The sequence below is a fragment of the Entelurus aequoreus genome, linkage group LG24 (assembly GCF_033978785.1).
Source record: "Entelurus aequoreus isolate RoL-2023_Sb linkage group LG24, RoL_Eaeq_v1.1, whole genome shotgun sequence".
Taxonomy (NCBI): Eukaryota; Metazoa; Chordata; class Actinopteri; order Syngnathiformes; family Syngnathidae; genus Entelurus; species Entelurus aequoreus.
In genome coordinates, this window is record NC_084754.1 from 23,087,209 (window position 1) to 23,106,647 (window position 19,439).

Consider the following 19,439-nt stretch of genomic DNA (forward strand, 5'->3'; position numbering starts at 1 on the left):
TGATGGGGTGTCGGTAGATGTATTTTTATCACGCTACAACACATCAGGCACATGGCATTGGGTCAGGCATAACAAAATATCAATCTTGTCATGTCTTGTCCATTCAAAAAATGCTATGCCGCTCTATTTCAAGGGAGCAGTCATGAAAGATAATGACCCTTGTGCAATCTGTACGCTTTTAACATCCAGAACAAAGATTTACAATAATGACATTTCCTCGACAGACCTGTTTTCCCCAAACCAAGACTTTCACAATGTTGATTTGGCCTTGAAGAGCCTCAAATGTTACAATCAAATCATTCTAGTATTTATGTGGAAAAAGTTAACATTTGTTGTAGTTGAGTACAAATAAGAATGTTTTATTGATACAGTAGTTAAACATTTTGAACAGTTACAACTTTTGATAATTACTTGATTTAAAGGCCTACTGAAATGACATTTTTTTATTCAAACGGGGATAGCAGATCCATTCTATGTGTCATACTTGATCATTTCGCGATATTGCCATATTTGTGCTGAAAGGATTTAGTAGAGAACATCAACGATAAAGTTCGCAACTTTTGGTCGCTGATAAAAAAAAGCCTTGCCTGTACCGGAAGTAGCGTGACGTCGCAGGTTGAAGGGCTCCTCACATTTCCCCATTGTTTACACCAGCAGCGAGAGCGATTCGGACCGAGAAAGCGACGATTACCCCATTAATTTGAGCGAGGATGAAAGATTCGTGGTTGAGGGACGTGAGAGGGAAGGACTAGAGTGCATTGCAGGACGTATCTTTTTTCGCTCTGACCGTAACTTAGGTACAAGAGTTCATTGGATTCCACACTTTCTCCTTATTCTATTGTGGATCACGGATTTGTATTTTAAACCACCTCGGATACTATATCCTCTTGAAAATGAGAGTCGAGAACGTGAAATGGACATTCACAGTGACTTTTATCTCCACGACAATACATCGGCGAAGCACTTTAGCTACGGAGCTAACGTGATAGCATCGGGCTTAACTGCAGATAGAAACAAAATAAATAAACCCCTGACTGGAAGGATAGACAGAAAATCAACAATACTATTAAACCATGGACCTGTAACTACACGGTTAATACTTTCCAGCCTGGCGAAGCTTAACAATGCTGTTGCTAACGACGCCATTGAAGCTAACTTAGCAACGGGACCTCACAGAGCTATGCTAAAAACATTAGCTATCCACCTACACCAGCCAGCACTCATCTGCTCATCAACACCCGTGCTCACCTGCGTTCCAGCGATCGACGGAGCGACGAAGAACTTCACCCGATCATCGATGCGGTCGGCGGCTAGCGTCGGATAGCGCGTCTGCTATCCAAGTCAAAGTCCTTCTGGTTGTGTTGCTGCAGCCAGCCGCTAATACACCGATCCCACCTACAGCTTTCTTCTTTGCAGTCTTCGTTGTTCATTAAACAAATTGCAAAAGATTCACCAACACAGATGTCCAGAATACTGTGGAATTTTGTGATGAAAACAGAGCTTTTTGTATTGAGATACAATGGTGTCCGAATACTTCCGTTTCAACCATTGACGTCACGCACATACGTCATCATACATAGACGTTTTCAACCGGAAGTTTCGCGGGAAATTTAAAATTGCACTTTATAAGTTAACCCGACCGTATTGGCATGTGTTGCAATGTTAAGATTTCATCATTGATATATAAACTATCAGACTGCGTGGTCGGTAGTAGTGGGTTTCAGTAGGCCTTTAAGGCTGATGGTAACACATGGGTTTGTCTAACAAATCTAACATTTATTTTTAAACCTTTTTGGTAGTGACTGATAACACGTTGGGGAGAATTCCGATGAGCAACAAACACATCTGCATTCTGATTTTTTAAGCGTTTCATGGCCATCGGTCCCAAGCCCTGATTGTGTAGATTTAATGTTTTACTGTATTGATGCAGTTATTAAAAATTGCTGCAAAATAAGTTTAATCAAAATATTGCTGTTTGAACCTGAGCTATCACCAGCTTTGTTACAGTATTTTGTAGTCAAAGACAGAAAAGAGTGATGGTTGCATAATGACTGACGTGCAGTCAGGGAAATCAAAGCCTACAAAAAAAAATAACATCCACCCATCCATTTTCTACCACTTGTGGGGGGGTTGCTGGAGCCCATACCAGCTGCACTCGGGTGGAAGGCAGGGTACACCCTTGACAAGTTGCCAACTTATTGTCGAGTCAACTCAGATAGACACACAACCATTCACACTCACATTCACACTCCTGGGCCAATTTTCTTTTAGTGTTGCAAAAAATTGCGCATTTCCTGGGCAAATACAGGGCAGTAACCTAAGCCTAGTCTGCGTGAGCCAGTCCTACACTCTTGATTGTGCAATCCTTCAAAAGCTTAGTTGGATGGGGTGTGCATGTTTCTGTCTGTCAACAATATGTTTGCAGAAACATTTTGATACACCATGCCTTTTTACAGCATGTGTAATGACTTTAACTGTAAGTATGATATCATTATTTTTAGTTAATAAACGGCAGACAAAAGTCATACGGCGAGGTGCACAGTACTTGGTGCCAAAGACACTTTCCAGAATAAGGAGTTACAACAAAGTCACAGAGCTTTTACTGGAGAAGGATAAGTGAATGAATGTCTTACTCAAAGGTAAAACCACAAATGTTTTGGGAGAGATGTGCCGATAATGGGATTTGATAGGGGGACAATATTTGCTTTTTTTTTTAACTGACCTGCGATCGGCTGATGAACAACCAAAATTGCTGATCTTTACTTCAGCTGTGTCCCAGTGTTTACATGCTAAAGATTGTACTCAAGTGAAATATCCCTTCAAAAGGGATGCACTCTCAGGGAGAGACAATTACATTTCCGGAGTCTTTGTTTCAGGAGGGTGCGCATCTTGCCAGAACACCGGTTCAAATTAGAGAGCAAGCTGCAACGAATGTGTCGTCTACAACAGTGCGAAGCCACTTCTAAGATACTAATATTCACCACTAATGCGGAAAATAAACTGTTTCTTCCAAGTATCATTATTATTAAAGGACAAAAGAAAACGTAACGGTTAAGCATGCTATTCACACACACACACAGCAAGACAATACAAGAAGCTAACCGCTAAAGCGTCAATGTAAAGTGGGGGTGTGGCTACTATCAATACCAGGTATACTATCAGTATGTGTACAATATAAAAGTGATTAAATCAATATTTTTATTTTTATTTTTCTCATCGTTACAAATAATCTTTTGATTGTTTACAAACTCAAGGAGTAAGTCTCTGAATACAGGAATGGGGTTTGAGGGCAAAACCCAAATTACTTAAATAGGAGCCAATAGTAGTTTTTGCTTTTTAGTTATTGTGCACCAGCCACTTTATTTTGATAAGTATATATGTAGCATTCAAACCACAAATTTAATACACTATCTGATTTACAACAAAACTAGCAAATTACTTGCCATAGAACATTTTCAGTTCTATAATCTATTGTCAAAGTATCGGATCAGGACTCAATCGGAAATGTTGATTGGGGTATCCCTACTTTTTAGTTTCATAAATAAATTGGTTTAAGAAGTATTCACAAACGTATTGAGTCATTAAGTGAATTATTGTTTTTTGTTTCTTGCTATCCTCTAAATGAGCAACCTGTATTAACAATGATGACAGCACAATATTTCAACGTGTAAAAAAAGAATAGTGCTTCATCAGACATGAACCTCACCACATGTCACTGGTCATATTGTATGAAGGTTTGGTCATCAAGCGTTTCCCACACTGTGTATACTTTAGGTTTAGAGCTAACCTCTCTAATAGCAACACTGCCAGGGGTATGTTGAGTTAGCAACCGACGCGTTGTCTGAGAATGTGTGTGCAGGTTGCGGGGATCTGCTCCGTTAGGAATGTGGTTAGAAACTTAAAAGCCTACAGAAGTTGCCAAGACCACTATGTTCTTCATACCAAAGAAAGAAGCGAACATCCCCCCTTAACAAACATTTGTTGTTAGTCTCTTCTTGTAAAGCAACAGTCCTGCTGTTTGATTCCTGTTCTCTTTGTCTCTGACTGACTTACCTTTAAATGTTGAATTCCTTCACTGATCAACACTGAATTCCACCATTTTTTGTAATCCTCCACCAAATGTTTCTGTGTTCTTGGACAAATGCTCACTACTGGTTTAATGCCCCACATCTGAGCCATTATTTATCTTGTGTTCATTGTCACCAGGTGAGGTTGATTCTCTTCTCCCAGAAAATTCCTTCAAGGACTCCAAATATGAGTTTGGTAATATTGGACTGGCGCTCTACAGTGGCCTTTTTGCCTACGGTGGCTGGTATGTGTCATCAAATAGTGATATCCATACATCAAATTGTATTGTTAATAAAAGTAGGATATAAGACCTTTTACATCCCACATCTGCTCACAACTACTTACATTCTGTAATTTGTAAATAAAGCCACATCATAAATATTAATGACAGAGGTCTTTCTTCCTCTCCTCTATTCAGGAATTACTTGAATTTCGTCACAGAGGAGATGATCGATCCTTACAAGTAAGTCATTGCTTGAATATCACAATGTCATGTAAGCTGTAGAAAATAAATTATAAAATAATGTGATTGTATTTTTTATTTTCCAGAAACTTGCCTCGAGCCATCATCATCTCTTTGCCAATTGTGACAGCGGTGTACGTCCTCACCAATCTGGCGTACTTCACCACCCTCTCCCCAGAACAAATGTTCAACTCGGAGGCTGTGGCTGTGGTAAGTGCTTTAACAGTGGTTAAATATTATTATTGTTGACATAACCCTTAGATGGTGTTTCAGTTGTAATCCTGGTGAATTATTCTGACTTGTATACACGGAGAAGGAACCATCACTATTTACATCCACACTACATAATCTCTTATATTATAGTATCAGAATTAGTATCCGGATCCGCCTGCGTACACGCACCATGCATCCAGTACTGGGAAGAGAAAGCGGCACTTAACACAATCTTTAAAAATGCTATGTCTTAAGTTATAAATGGTACCAAAAATAGTTATCCGTTCATAAAAGTCTTTTTAGCACCTCTTTATTGTGTCAAAAAAGTGCCAAAAAACAACGCACTGCATGCGTGTGTCCTCTCTAAGCGCGAGGACTCATTTTGTACGCACAGAGGAGAAGCAAGTGTAAAATTAGTTTTTATGTCATGCGTTAACTGTTTTGGCTCGCAATGTCTCTTACTCTTTCTCCATGCACGCAGCATTCCTCCCCTTTGGCACTTAGGGGCGGGCATTGAATGCACGTGGGAACTGTGTCCTTTCTTAAAAAAAGGAGTCTTTAGAGTCTGAAGTTTAGACAAACTATAACCATTATATCATTATTTATGAAGTAAAGTGCTTAAAATAAAAGCAATACAATGACACAAATTTGAACACATTGTGAGGGTATCACACAAGTGATTCTGGCACTATGACATCAGAGCATCCGTAAATCAGATACCTTTTATCTTAAAAAAGTAGGTCTATGCCAGGGGTTGGGAACGTTTTTGGCTGAGAGAGCCATGAAAGCCAAATATTTTAAAATGTATTTCCATGAGAGCCATGTAATATTTTTTTTAACACTGAATACAACTAAATGCGTGCATTTTTAAGTAAGACCAACATTTTTAGAGTATAATAAGTCTTTTATTATTTTTAATAACATTGTTATTCTGAAGGTAACCAACAATAAATAAAATACTTCTTACCATTAATGCGACTTCTGGTGCTGCATGGTTTTGCTGATGGCTTTGTAGTCGTTATTTTTAACACTGTGATTACCAGCGGAATTATTCATTACTTATCGTGTTAAGCAATGTCAGCTAAGATTTATCTGAGAGCCAGATGCAGTCATCAAAAGAGCCACATCTGGCTCTAGAGCCTTAGGTTCCCTACCCCTGGTCTATGCAATTACCTGGGGAGCATATATCCAGAAAAATATTTTGTCAGAACAAAATAAGCTATGTTTAATGACATCAAGTTGTTAAAGGCTTTTGTAAAAGAGTCATCGTTAATAGGTTGCAGTGTAGAATTTAATATAGTAATGACAAAATACACTAATATTGTTTTTTTTTGTATAAAGACTAATCTTCAGAAAGGAAACACAACAGGCTCTCTCGAAATGGCTTTGAGCAGGAGACGCTAGGTGTTTAAAGTGACCAATCATAAAGGAGGGGAGTTGCTTGGCAGCGTATTCAATGCCCGCCCCTAAGTGTCAAAAGATAGAACATGTGAGGAGGAAAGAAACATGGCAAGCGTACTAAATGGAATCATATTTGTTGTCAAGAAGAAAAAAAAAATGTGTACAAATGTGAAATCCCCTACATCTTACAATAACTTGGTATGCCACAAGTTATTATTATTATTATTATTATTTAATGACCTACCATAAGTTTGTCCATCTAAAATCATTTGCCAGATGCACGCAGACGATGCTGTTCTGTATGTCCATGCGAAAAATTATTATAATAATAATAATCAGATGCAGTGTCAGAAGTATCAAGTTGATTGCAACTCTCCCATTTACACTTTATTGTTTCCAACTCTGTGTGCATGTTTTTCTCCAAAACAACCAAGTATTGCTACTGATCCAGATGTATTTGCACTTGGAGCAAAACTTAGAGTAGTCCAAGATTTTAAGTATTTACGAGTCGTGCTAGATTTACAGTTATCCTTTAACCAGCAGGTTACAAAAACGGTGAATAAAACCAAATTTAACACAGCAAATTTCAGATATATAAGAAATAATTTAACAACAAACTCCGGTAAATTGTAGTTCAAATAAACGATTATACCCTATTTAAATGACTGTATCACAAACTGGACACTGACAAATAAAGACACATTTTATTGGTGCAAATTATTTGTAAAAAAAAAACCCAATAAAAAAAACATAGTATTAATAAAAGCCCCATAATGTATCATAATTGCAGAATACTTGAAAAATACAATCTACTCAATTGGGAAAACTTAATCAAGTATGCAGATTCAGTTCTTCTATATACATACAATTGTTTACTACCTAGCACCACCTCCTCTAAACACTTTGCAAAGAGGAAGGCCAACAGGACAACTAGGTCCTGCTCCAGAAGGGACATGTTGGTGCCGTTTAGAGAAAATGTGTTTAGGCAACTCTCATTTTCCTATCGAGCCTGTCCAATCTATCCAGTTTAATGGAAAAACAAACGGCAAGAATAATAACCACAACTGGCTGAATGTTTACCGCGTCGCAGTGTTTTGCTTTGTTGAAGTTATTACAGGGTTATTAACGTAAATAACATTTCATTGACATACTGTTTGTTTTGTAGGATTTTGGCAATACCCACCTGGGTCCGATGGCATGGATCATCCCGGTGTTTGTGGGGCTGTCCTGCTTTGGTTCAGTCAACGGTTCTCTCTTCACGTCATCCAGGTAATCCACATTTTATAAATAAACATTTTACTAAATAAAATGAGTAAATGAAGTGGTGTCCAAATGTGAAGTATCAGTTAGTATTATGAACATCTTGTTTAATTCGTAGGTTATTCTTTGTGGGCTCACGGGAAGGTCACCTGCCCTGTCTGTTGTCAATGATCCATCCAACCCTGATGACCCCACTTCCTTCTCTTCTATTCACTGTGAGTATAGTCAAATGACCACTGTGCACACTATTAATCAACTGCCTTAATTATCTGTTTAAAGCAGGTACATATATCAAAATAAATGATCAATTGATCTATTTTGTATTATACATTTAGGCACTTCCGTTTCATGCATCAAGCGATGTGGATATGTAGCTTACCAAAGTCGTACTAAAACATTTTGACAGACTTTGTAAAAATGTAAGTAAGTAATGTTCTATATTCTCAATGAAACATCAAAGTTTTTTAGCTTGCTTGCTAATCTGTACTTGCCAGTGTAATTTACTAAACAGGGGGCGTCGACCTGCAGTCCACTCTTATTACACTTATCATTACACCATGTACACAATAAAATTGCTTCGAAGTCGGTAAGCAGTGAGCACAACCAGGATTAATACGTATATTAGGCGCAGTGGGTTATAAGGCGCTCTGTCAATTTTTGACAAAATGAAAGGATTTTAAGTCTGATAAATACTTATTTTTGTTACAATAAGGGTTCTCACACGTCCTGGACAACCTAGAACAGTGGTTCTCAACCTTTTTTCAGTGATGTACCCCCTGCGAACATTTTTTTAATTCAAGTACCCCCTAATCAGAGCAAAGCATTTTTGGTTGAAAAAAAGAGATAAAGAAGTAAAATACAGCACTATGTCATCAGTTTCTGATTTATTAAATTGTATAACAGTGCAAAATATTGCTCATTTGTAGTGGTCTTTCTTGAACTATTTGGAAAAAAAGATATCAAAATAACTAAAAACTTGTTGAAAAATAAACAAGTTATTCAATTATAAATAAAGATTTCTACACATAGAAGTAATCATCAACTTAAAGTGCCCTCTTTGGGGATTGTAGTAGAGATCCATCTGGATTCATGAACTTAATTCTAAACATTTCTTCACAAAAAAAGAAATCTTTAACATCAATATTTATGGAACATGTCCACAAAAAAAATCTAGCTGTCAACATTGAATATTGCATTGTTGCATTTCTTTTCACAGTTCTTTTTGACAGACATTTTAGTGAGGGTCAAACCATCATGGCATGGGGGAAACTCTGGGTTTATGGTAATGAATGGAATAGCTTACTTGATTTGATGTTCAGTTTATGAACTTACATTCATATTTTGTTGAAGTATTATTCAATAAATATATTTATAAAGGATTTTTGAATTGTTGCTATTTTTATAATATTTAAAAAAAATCTCACGTACCCCTTGGCATACCTTCAAGTACCCCCAGGGGTACGCGTACCCCCATTTGAGAACCACTGACCTAGAAAATGGTTGACATATTTTGCAGTCATGGAAAACATATGGCAAATGTTAAACAAAATCAAAATCCTGGAAAAGTATTTATTCTTCCCCTGCCTTGTAAGTGAAATGTTTTAAAAGTTTTGCGCATGTACTGTCTGTTGTCACCTTATCTTCTGGGCAACATTGAGGCACAGCATTTCTTTTGAAAGACTATTCATTTTGTTGTTAATTTCCAATGGAAGTTTAACAGAGTATAGATGCGTACAGAGACCACAGCGTAGAGGTGGACCTTAAATTGAGAAAAGCAGGTAATGAACACTTAACTGTTACACCTTCATTTGAAAAACTGGCATTTCTTATTCCCACTGTTGTTGGCATTAAAGAAATGTGATTTAACATGGCGAGATGAGCATTGCAGCTGTCAATCAGTCAATTCGACTTTATTTTGTAACTTTTAAACACAATTGAAAGAGCAATTTTGAATGTGATTTTTTAATGTGTTTGACAAATGTAGGTATCATATATGTAAAGTAAACTTAAATGAAACAAAGCAACTTTTTCTGTGATTTATTGAAAATATATCCATAGTTTTAGAAGAAGTGCAGAAGAGAAATGAACATTGCATCGAATCTCCACTTTTAGCTCGGTAGCTAGCACGCTCGTCTTTCATGCCGGACGACCAAGGTTCGTGTCCTGAGCGGAACAGAAAAAGCCCAAACTTTACATTGGTGCCATGACCTGGATGAGAGTGATGTTTAGAAGGGTGAGTGTAACAGACGCCAGCCGGTGTGGATGGGCCTTGTGTACATTGGTAAACCTCACTCCCTGACAACCTCAAGAGCACTGCTGGCTATCGGGTTGATATAGCTTATTTTTAACTCGATAGCTAGCACGCTCGTTCCTCATGCCGGACAACTCAGGTTGGAGTCTTGGGCGGAACAGAAAAAGCAGGGACTGAATTAGGCAGGTTTCAAATGCATTATTCCATGATACCTTTGTCATTATTATTTTTCATCAAATGCCCGACTGATAAAAATAAAAACAATTTGGATAAATAGTTACAACTGTAGAAAAGAACACTTGCAAAGAATGAGGGGGATAGGGGAATATATTAGTGTATGACGTGATAACATGTCTCTGGAGTGGCTGAAAAAATGTCAAATTATTAAAATAAATTATATATGAAAATAGTTTTAGGAAAAGAGTATGTTTCTAAACTGTTATTTTTCTTCTACATTCAAACAGATCAATAAGTATTAGGTATTAAGTAAGCATTATTAATGTGCTGTTTTAAACAGGAAGTGCTTCGGTGAAAAGAATACTCATTCCTGCAGTGTGCATATTTTATGTCAGTCGACTTTTGCGTCATGTCCTTTTTCTGTACTCCGATTTCCCATAAAGGTAAAGTCATCAACGTGCTGTTAAGCGTCTTCCATATTGACTCGTATGCTTCTGCCGTCTGGCACTATATCATCAACTGCATTTGTGCATGCCAGATAGCACTACTTGAAATGTGTTTCAGATTTTAGATTTAGATTCAACTGTCCCCGTGGGGAAATTAATTTTCACTGACCGTACATTTAAACAATAAACATTACACATCACGGACAAAAAATAGCAAAAAGACACCATACATGACCAACACATTTACAGGCTTGTCAGACAGGTCGGCCGGGCCTGCTGTTTAGGGCGGCTATAGCTGCAGGGATAAGGCTTTTCCCGAGGCGGGCCTTCCGGAATTTGATAGTTCTGTACCTGCGTCCTGATGGTAGTGGGATGATGTATTGGTGTGTAAAGTGAAGTGAAGTGAATTATATTTATATAGCGTTTTTCTCAAGTGACTCAAAGCGCTTTACATTGTGAAACCCAATATCTAAGTTACATTGTTAAACCAGTGTGGGGGGCACTGGGAGCAGGTGGGTAAAGTGTCTTGCCCAAGGACACAACGGCATTGACTAGGATGGCGGAAGCGGGGATCGAACCTGCAACCCTGAAGTTGCTGGCATGGCCGCTCTACCAACCGAGCTATACCGCCCCAAAGTGGTATGAGTGATATCCTGGACTATTGTGTTTGCCAGTGTTGCCAGATACTTTTGAGGGATTTTGAGTCATTCTGTGCTGCATATGGGTTAATTATTTTTTAAATCAGATAGTGGAATTATCTGCATTAATACACAAATTTTGACAGAAACAAATTTTTCAAATGTTTTGTTGTCTCCTTTTTGCTAGTGTCTGATGACGCTGCTCTACGCCTTCTCCAGCGACATCTTCTCTGTCATCAACTTCTTCAGCTTCTTCAACTGGCTTTGCATTGCCATGGCGATTGTTGGGATGATGTGGCTCCGTTATAAGAAGCCTGACCTCGAACGGCCAATAAAGGTGAACCCATTTGATAAACATGCTAAACTAATTTTGTGTCGGAGAATGGCTGGGCAATATGTTAATAATCTATATTGCAATATACTGTATTAAGGGTGTAATAATTGATCGATGTATCGATAAATTGATTTATATTCCTAAATTTCAAGTCTATCAATCTGTGCTCGGCAAGTTTGCCTTCCGAACGATAGGTATCGATCCAAGATCGTTTTAAAAGGGAATCGATCAATTTTAACGATACTAAAAAAAGGAAAACATTATATGAAGTTTAACAGTTTTAAAAATAAGGACGTCAAACATCACGTCTATTTCGACCGTCTGTGACGCCATCAAAACAAAAATGGCGTAAAACTACTATGGCTGAGAAAGGTCACAATAAAGGCAAACGCCACAAAACAATATCGTTATTAAATGTGCATATGGCAGCCTCCTGCGATAACAATCTATATCACAATATATTATTTGGTTTATAAATTATAATAATCATTTCAAAATGGGGTACAAAGACTTCTAATTTGGAGTCCAAATGCGGTAACATATTGTGTTATTTCCAGTGGTATTATTTTGTCAAAATTATTATTAATCTATTTGCTAATTTACTGTTAATATATGCTTATTTTCTGTTGTAACATGCTTCTATCTACATTTCTGGTGAACAAACTTAGCACTTACTCTTCTGTTGTTTGGATACGTTACATTAGTTTTGGGTGATACTATAAAGTTGGGTATCAATCTAATACCAAGTAGTTACAGAGCCAGTATTGGCCACATCAACAATGATACTTACAATTTTCAAGATCATTGAATGATTACATTTTGATTCATAATCAGACAAAAACACAGGATCGCGGTGTAGGAATATCAATTTAAATATTATAATCATATCCATGTTCCCTTTTATTACATACAATAGTTTGAGAGAATCAAAGTCAATTGTGCAAAATAACAACTATTGGCTCTGATTAAAATAATTGGTTTTATTTTACTCTATTTATGTCCTGAGTTTGTAAGCAATACCAAAAATGACAAAAAGATTATGTGATAAGGAAAAATATCACTGTAATATAGATTATATACCGATATTGACATTGTTACTGTCGATATTTGTATCAAGCTGTGCACCTGTTTACATCCAAGAGCTCTATCTTAGCGGTTAACATGGCTTATTGTATCCTCCTGTGGTGTGTAGTCGAGCATGTTTAGCTATTCCTTGTCCTCCAGGGATGATAGTTGTAAGAAACTTAGTTCATTTGCTGTCTTGGAAGTGGACACCACATAATGTGTCATAAACATGTACTATGTTATGACAGTAGTTTTAAAAGCTCTATTATTGGCCAAATGTATATTATTTATATCGTATATCGTCTGTATCGCACAACCCTATGATGCAGTAACACTAACTGTTTTCAAAAGTCAACACCTTTTTTCACACTCAGATGTTGTAACTTGTAAGGGTTTGAATTTGGAGTGTAGACAGTCGATGACAATTAATTCTTACATTCAGTCCCACTCCATTTAGCTTTGGCAATCATAGACGTTTGTCTTTTGTCTCACGCCGCCAACAAAGGAGCATTCATTCCAGCCGAAATTAAATGAATGAACACTGATGTGAGATTAAAGGGCATGAGAGAAGTTGGACGCTCATCAGCTGGTGGTAGTAGCTGGTCCACTTGCTGCAGGACTCTTCAAATACAGAGAGGACCATTGTGCCATCGTTGCACTTTGTTTGCATGCGAGCATGTGAGCTTTCACATGCTACATAATGAATATGTGAATGAGTCCATTTTTAGCACCTCATCACTGCGCTGATTGTACTCCTCTGCCTGTTTAAGAGATATATCAGTGTGTGCGTGGTGGAACTGTTCTTTTACTCCTCGTTTCTCTGCCTGTCACATTCCTGCTGTTCACCACAGTTAGATTGGTATTGCCAAGTAAACCACAAAGAGCCACTGATCAAACACTCCACCAGTTTAGTTGCACTTAAATGGGTCATATTATGATTTATTTTCTACAGTTAAAACATTTCCTCGTGGTCTGCATAACATGTCATGGTGGTTCTTTGGTCCAAATTGTACATAGATAATGTTTTGAAGACCATCTTCGAGCTTTTTTCTGACAGTCTCTTCAGGATGCGCCGTTTTGTGGGGGAGCTTATTAAAAGTTAAAGTTAGAGTACCACTGATAGTCACACACACACACTAGGTGTGGTGAAATTATCCTTTGCATTTGACCCATCCCCTTGTTCCAACCCCTGGGAAGAGAGGGGAGCAGTGAGCAGCAGCGGTGGCCACACTCGGGAATAATTTTTGGTGATTCAACCCCCAATTCCAACCCTTGATGCTGAGTGCCAAGCAGGGAGGTAATGGGTCCCATTTTTATAGTCTTTGGTACGACTCGGCCGGGGTTTTGAACTCACGACCTACCGATCTCAGGGCGGACACTTTAACCACAAGGCCACTGAGCAGGTCTTTACGTGCCTCCACTTCGAGTGCGTCTTTTCCCCGTCAGCCATGTTGTAGTTTTTAGCGTTTCCATACGGTGTCCACTGATAGATATAAGTTAGAACTATACGCTTCTTTGTATTAGAAATGGCAACAGCAGAGAAGGCATGTGCATGTACGAGCCAGTCATCCCCACAACAAGAGGATAGAGAAAAAGAAGGCGCTTATTGACTACGACGTCGGACTACATCAGCGGACTGGCGCAAAGCACTTTGGGTAAATACCATATATGGAGATATCTGCTGACGTCACAATTGGGAAGAACGTCACAAATGGGGAAAATTCCTAACGACTCGTTTGAAGTACAAAGAAAGACAAGATTGTTTCATAATTATCTCCGCCATGCCTCCATGGTCCTGTATATTAAAATATACAGCACTTATTCAGTTCCCAAATACACAAAAACTGGTACCAATAGGTGAAAAAAGTTGTTTTTTCATAATGGGTCCCCTTTAATACTATTTGAAATATTCACTATACGGCCAAAAGTAGTGGCGTTGGTGAACATTTGGTTACTTCCATTCATTTATTGTCCTTTAAAATCAAGTTTAAGTAGGCCACCACCATTGAGTGACAGCTTCCTTGGAATATTTCTCGGCCCATACCAATACTGATCACATGTATTAACTGTATATTGTTTTATGTAATTATAGTGCGTGTTATTGACCCGTGTAGCAATATCAACACAATATTTAAACTACTTCTTTATTCTCCTCGATTACATACTTTTTATTACAATACATTTGTTTGATCACAACAAAGTCAATAGTACACAATAACTAAACAATACTATCTACTATTCTTTTAAATCCTTTGCCCTGTGTTTGCCCTCAAAGTCCCTCTGTTTCCAGGGAATTATTCCCTGTGTTTGTGAACATTGACAAAAACAACAACAAAATATTTTGATATAATAAAAATATCGACCTTATCACTCTTGGTATTGGCGCCATCAATTCATGAATTGATCGTCCCTCTTACTTAGACTTAGACAAACTTTATTGATCCACAAAGGAAATTGTTCCACACAGTAGCTCAGTTACAAAGGATGGAAAGGGTAAGGATGGAAAGGATAATGCAAATAAGGGCACTAAAAGAGGGCGAAAACAAAAGGTATAAAGTAGACTAAAAATGTACCATACATACATACACACATATGTATGTGTTGTGTATTGACTGTGACAATGCGGACACACCAACAGTTGTTGTTATATTATAATTTTTAGACTCTTATTATTCTACTTGTTAATTTCCCACTAATACCTTTCTTTCTGCTGTAGTACATCTCCACTTTTTCAATTTGATTATGTACTTTTTTCTTCAGTGTTTTAAAGCTAGCTTAGTGATTAGCTTAGCTATTAGCATGCCTGCTCCTGGCTGGATCTTTGTGTGTAACATGTTTAGCCGCATCCTCCAGTATCATAAGTATCATTACATGATAATGATACTCATGATACTAAGAAGTGCAGTTTAATTGACCTAAGAGTGATGATTATTTTTAGAGGGAGCAGCTCCACACTGTGTATGGAGACACATTATTAGCTGCCGTTAAAAATAAATAGAGTGTCAGCTAGAGGGCATCGGCATTTGTGATCAGCATTTAAAGACATTAATTGGCAATTGCAATCATACTTTTTCACGGAAATCGGCCGAAACTGATCGGTGGCCAATGGATTGACACATCCCCAAATAGATCACATTGAAATGTAGCAGCAGATTTTACATTTCTATTTATTTGTGTCCTCACTTGCAGGTTAACATTCTGCTTCCGGTGTCATTCGTGCTCGCCTGTCTCTTCCTGATCATCGTATCCTTCTGGAAGACACCGAAGGAGTGTGCAATCGGGTTTGGCATCATTGCCACTGGTTTACCCGTCTACTTTGTTGGTGTGTGGTGGAAGAACAAACCCAAATGGCTGCTGAATGGAATATGTGAGTAGCAAGTAGACATTTGACGTTTGTGATTGAATCAGATCTATTGAACGGCTCTTTTAATTGAACGTTGAGAGCCTATACGCAGTCGCGAGATGTTTGTTTGCGAGGCATTTTATACTCAAACTGCCAGACATGTGCACGCCACCTGATTGGACTGGGAAATTAGTTAATATCAAAGGACTCAAAGCAGCGTTTTTATATTCACTTTTTCAATACAAGGATTGAATTAACTTTATTGTCCTAACAGCCCACATGAGATGGCGTGTAATTTAGTACCTGAGGTCCCAGACTAAGCCCAATGAGTATAAAAAGAATCCTAGAAGTTCTTAAAATAGAATAGAAAAATAGATGACGGACTATAACAGTGTTATTTTTGACAGCAGTTTTGTAATTTGGTTGTAATTAGTCTTTTATCGATAATCTATATTAGTCAAATCCTCAAATGGATTAAATTTTAGTCTCATTTCAATCAACTAAATTACACTGCTAAATTGCAGTAAATTTAATCAATAAAAATGTAAATTAAAAAAGATAAGACATTTTTAGAGTCTTGTCTTTACTTAGGTAAAGTCTGAATAAAGTTAAAGTCAAGTCAAAGGAAGTAGGTGTGGAATCCAAATTCCCTATTTCACTGCTGGCCCCTCTCTCGCACGCTGTTGAAGAGCTATGATGGGATATTTTCCAAGCTTGTCCCAAGACAACATTTAATATGCTTGGATTTTGTTTCTGTCAACCTTTTTTTGTTGGCTAAAATGTCAGTAGATGTGATCATTGTCTTAGTCAATGTGCCTTTGTTTTGATTAGTTATCTTCTTTTAGTCAGGGTGAAAAAGGGTAGGTGATAATAAGATGAAAATTATTACTCAACGAAATTAATACTGGCTGTAGTGTAAATAAAATGTCAAACGGTGACAACAAAACCAGACTAAATAAAAGCCCAGCTCAGCACAGTTCGGAGACATGTGCAAGTTAAATGTTCCTCGTGCAGGGCCATCGTTCTCCTGTGGATTTGTAAATTATTTCAGGTATACACACACCAGGTAGGGTAGTACAATTTTGCCTTAATTTTTATTTAAATTTTGTTCATATTTGTATATACACACACACATTATTCATATTTTTTATTGGTATTTTTTTTTTCTGGACTTGTGAGCCACAAAGTTTTGTAGGTGAGGTAAATTTTGAAATAGCAATCTCATTGTCAATGCAAATGGTATGGGGCATGGAACCACCTTATGGAATGTTTACAATAAAAACTGAATTAGATAATTAATCAATGTTTCAGAATAATCCCCATCAATAGAGAACACATTGGTAGATTGTGTAAATTTCAATTATTACGCCAAGAAAAAGGTGCGAATGTTGTGTATCAATGTTGACGGCTTTCACTTTTCTGTGTTTTTACAGTCTCAACCACGGTCTTTTGTCAGAAAATGATGGAGGTGGTGCCTTAGGAGTGTGGACTGCATTCACCATCACTCCAACTCTGACCTCTGACGTTTCAGCTGACAAATGTCTTCACCCCCCATGAACCTTTTCACTCACTCTTGTCTCTTGTCACACATTTAGTTCGGATGAGGATTTGACTACATCTTTTGTTTTTTTTTATTATTGGGGAAAAATAATAATCCATTGATTTATTACTATTTTTAATAGTCAGTTTATGCATGCATATATACACATATATACATAGTGTATGTGTGTGTGTATGTATGTATATATACATATATTAATATACAGTACAGGCCAAAAGTTTGGACACACCTTCTCATTTAATGCGTTTTCCTTATTTTCATGACTATTTACATTGTAGATTGTCACTGAAGGCATCAAAACTATGAATGAACACATGTGGAGTTATGTACTTAACAAAAAAAGGGGAAATAACTGAAAACATGTTTTATATTCTAGTTTCTTCAAAATAGCCACGCTTTGCTGTGGGGTTTTTTTTCCGCACACTCTCGGCATTCTCTCGATGAGCTTCAAGAGGTGGTTTTCACTTCACAGGTGTGCTTGAAGCTCATGGAGAGAATGCCAAGAGTGTGCAAAGCAGTAATCAGACAAAAGGGTGGCTATTTTGAAGAAACTAGAATATAAAACATGTTTTCAGTTATTTCACCTTTTTTTTTTAAATACATAACTCCACATGTGTTCATTCATAGTTTTGAGGCCTTCAGTGACAATCTACAATGTAAATAGCCATGAAAATAAAGAAAACACATTGAATGAGGAGAAGGTGTGACCAAACTTTATATATATATATTTATATATATATATATATATATATATATATATATATATATATATATATATATATATATATATATATATTTATATATATATATATATATATATATATATATATGTATGTATATATATATATATATATATATATATATATATATATATATGTATGTATATATATATTGTGTATATATATTAAAATATATATATATATATATATATATATATATATATATATATATATATATATATATATATATATATATATATATACATAATATACTTTTTTTAATACAAAACATGCAGACATTTGTTGATACACACGATGTAGATCAAAGTAAGGTAGATTCAAGAGCCCCCCTGCTGATTGTTGCCAAGTAGTGCACTCATTGCTTCAAGATCAATCAATCAATCAATGTTTATTTATATAGCCCTAAATCACAAAGGGAAGATGCGATTAATCAATTTTCACACAATCAATTAATTCTTAATTCATTAAATTGACCCGTCATTAAAACACTTACACACACTGTGCAGTAACTAATAAAGATAACATCATTCATGTGTTATTCTGTACATTAAAGTATTCATGTCAGTCATATTAGTTACTGACTTTACAGTACAGTGTAGAGTTTGATGTTCATCTGTGTTTTTTTTTGTGGCTTTTCTATGTTACGTCATCAGCAAAGTGTTCCTTATGTAGCAGTGAAAGCTTTGGCGCAAAGTAATGCAAAACATTTTTTATTCTTCTTTCAATTTTAGAAAAGTGCCGTTTTTGTACTGGTTTTCTGTTGAAAAAACAACAACGTGTCACCTATTCAATGTTGCTGAGGGTTGTGGGGGAAGTTTGAATTGTTATCAGTGTCCTTGCTTAAATCTAAACAAATAATACGGTCTATGGTGTGGTCTGTCTGTGAGTTAAAGAGGTGCATTTTGAGTTTTGGTATGTTTGCTTTGCCCCTTGTCAAGTCATGTCAAGCAACTATGTGAAAGGAAACATTTGCGATACATACTTGTTAAAAATGTGCACAGCACAGTCTCTCCGGGTTGTATTGCAGTCACATTTAAGTTGTGTGATATTCTTATGAGATAAGTTGAAAGGTAAAAGGTCAAAGGGGTTTGAAGAGCGTTTTTTCCTCTGTTGTAATGGGTTTACGTGTTCTTGTTGGGGGGGGATAGTTGAAGCACATTCCTCCCAGTTTTTCTATATATATATATTTTTTTGTCATGTTTTTATTTCTATGCACAGTTCAGAAAAAATAGTTTCATTACTGTAGTCGTTCCTACATCTCTGGCAACCAACCAAAGTAGCTTCCATGTGATGCAAAACGTGTGACGGATATGTATTGGGCAGCGTTGTTGCCATAGCGACAGGGTCGGAAGATGCAAGGGAGGTTTTTCGGTATGTTATTTTAAAAGTATGAAATCTGCCGCCATTGCGAAGCTGATGGCGAAACTAACCTGAATAGGGCTGTAGATAGTGTTATTTATTTTTTTAGTAAACCTTGTT

At 36.9% G+C, this 19,439-nt stretch overlaps 1 protein-coding gene across 1 annotated transcript in view; it reads left to right on the plus strand.

The window, feature by feature from the left end:
• slc7a5 (solute carrier family 7 member 5) overlaps positions 1-17,827 on the plus strand; it is a 29,532-nt gene extending 11,705 nt beyond the window's left edge. Inside the window, exons 3-10 of the mRNA XM_062035938.1 lie at positions 4,207-4,312; positions 4,487-4,531; positions 4,618-4,741; positions 7,311-7,414; positions 7,524-7,620; positions 11,105-11,254; positions 15,506-15,683; positions 17,093-17,827. Coding sequence (XP_061891922.1) covers positions 4,207-4,312; positions 4,487-4,531; positions 4,618-4,741; positions 7,311-7,414; positions 7,524-7,620; positions 11,105-11,254; positions 15,506-15,683; positions 17,093-17,139 — 851 coding nt within the window. The 3' untranslated portion in view covers positions 17,140-17,827. The remainder of the gene's footprint in view (positions 1-4,206; positions 4,313-4,486; positions 4,532-4,617; positions 4,742-7,310; positions 7,415-7,523; positions 7,621-11,104; positions 11,255-15,505; positions 15,684-17,092) is intronic.
• The last annotated feature ends 1,612 nt before the right edge of the window (positions 17,828-19,439 follow it).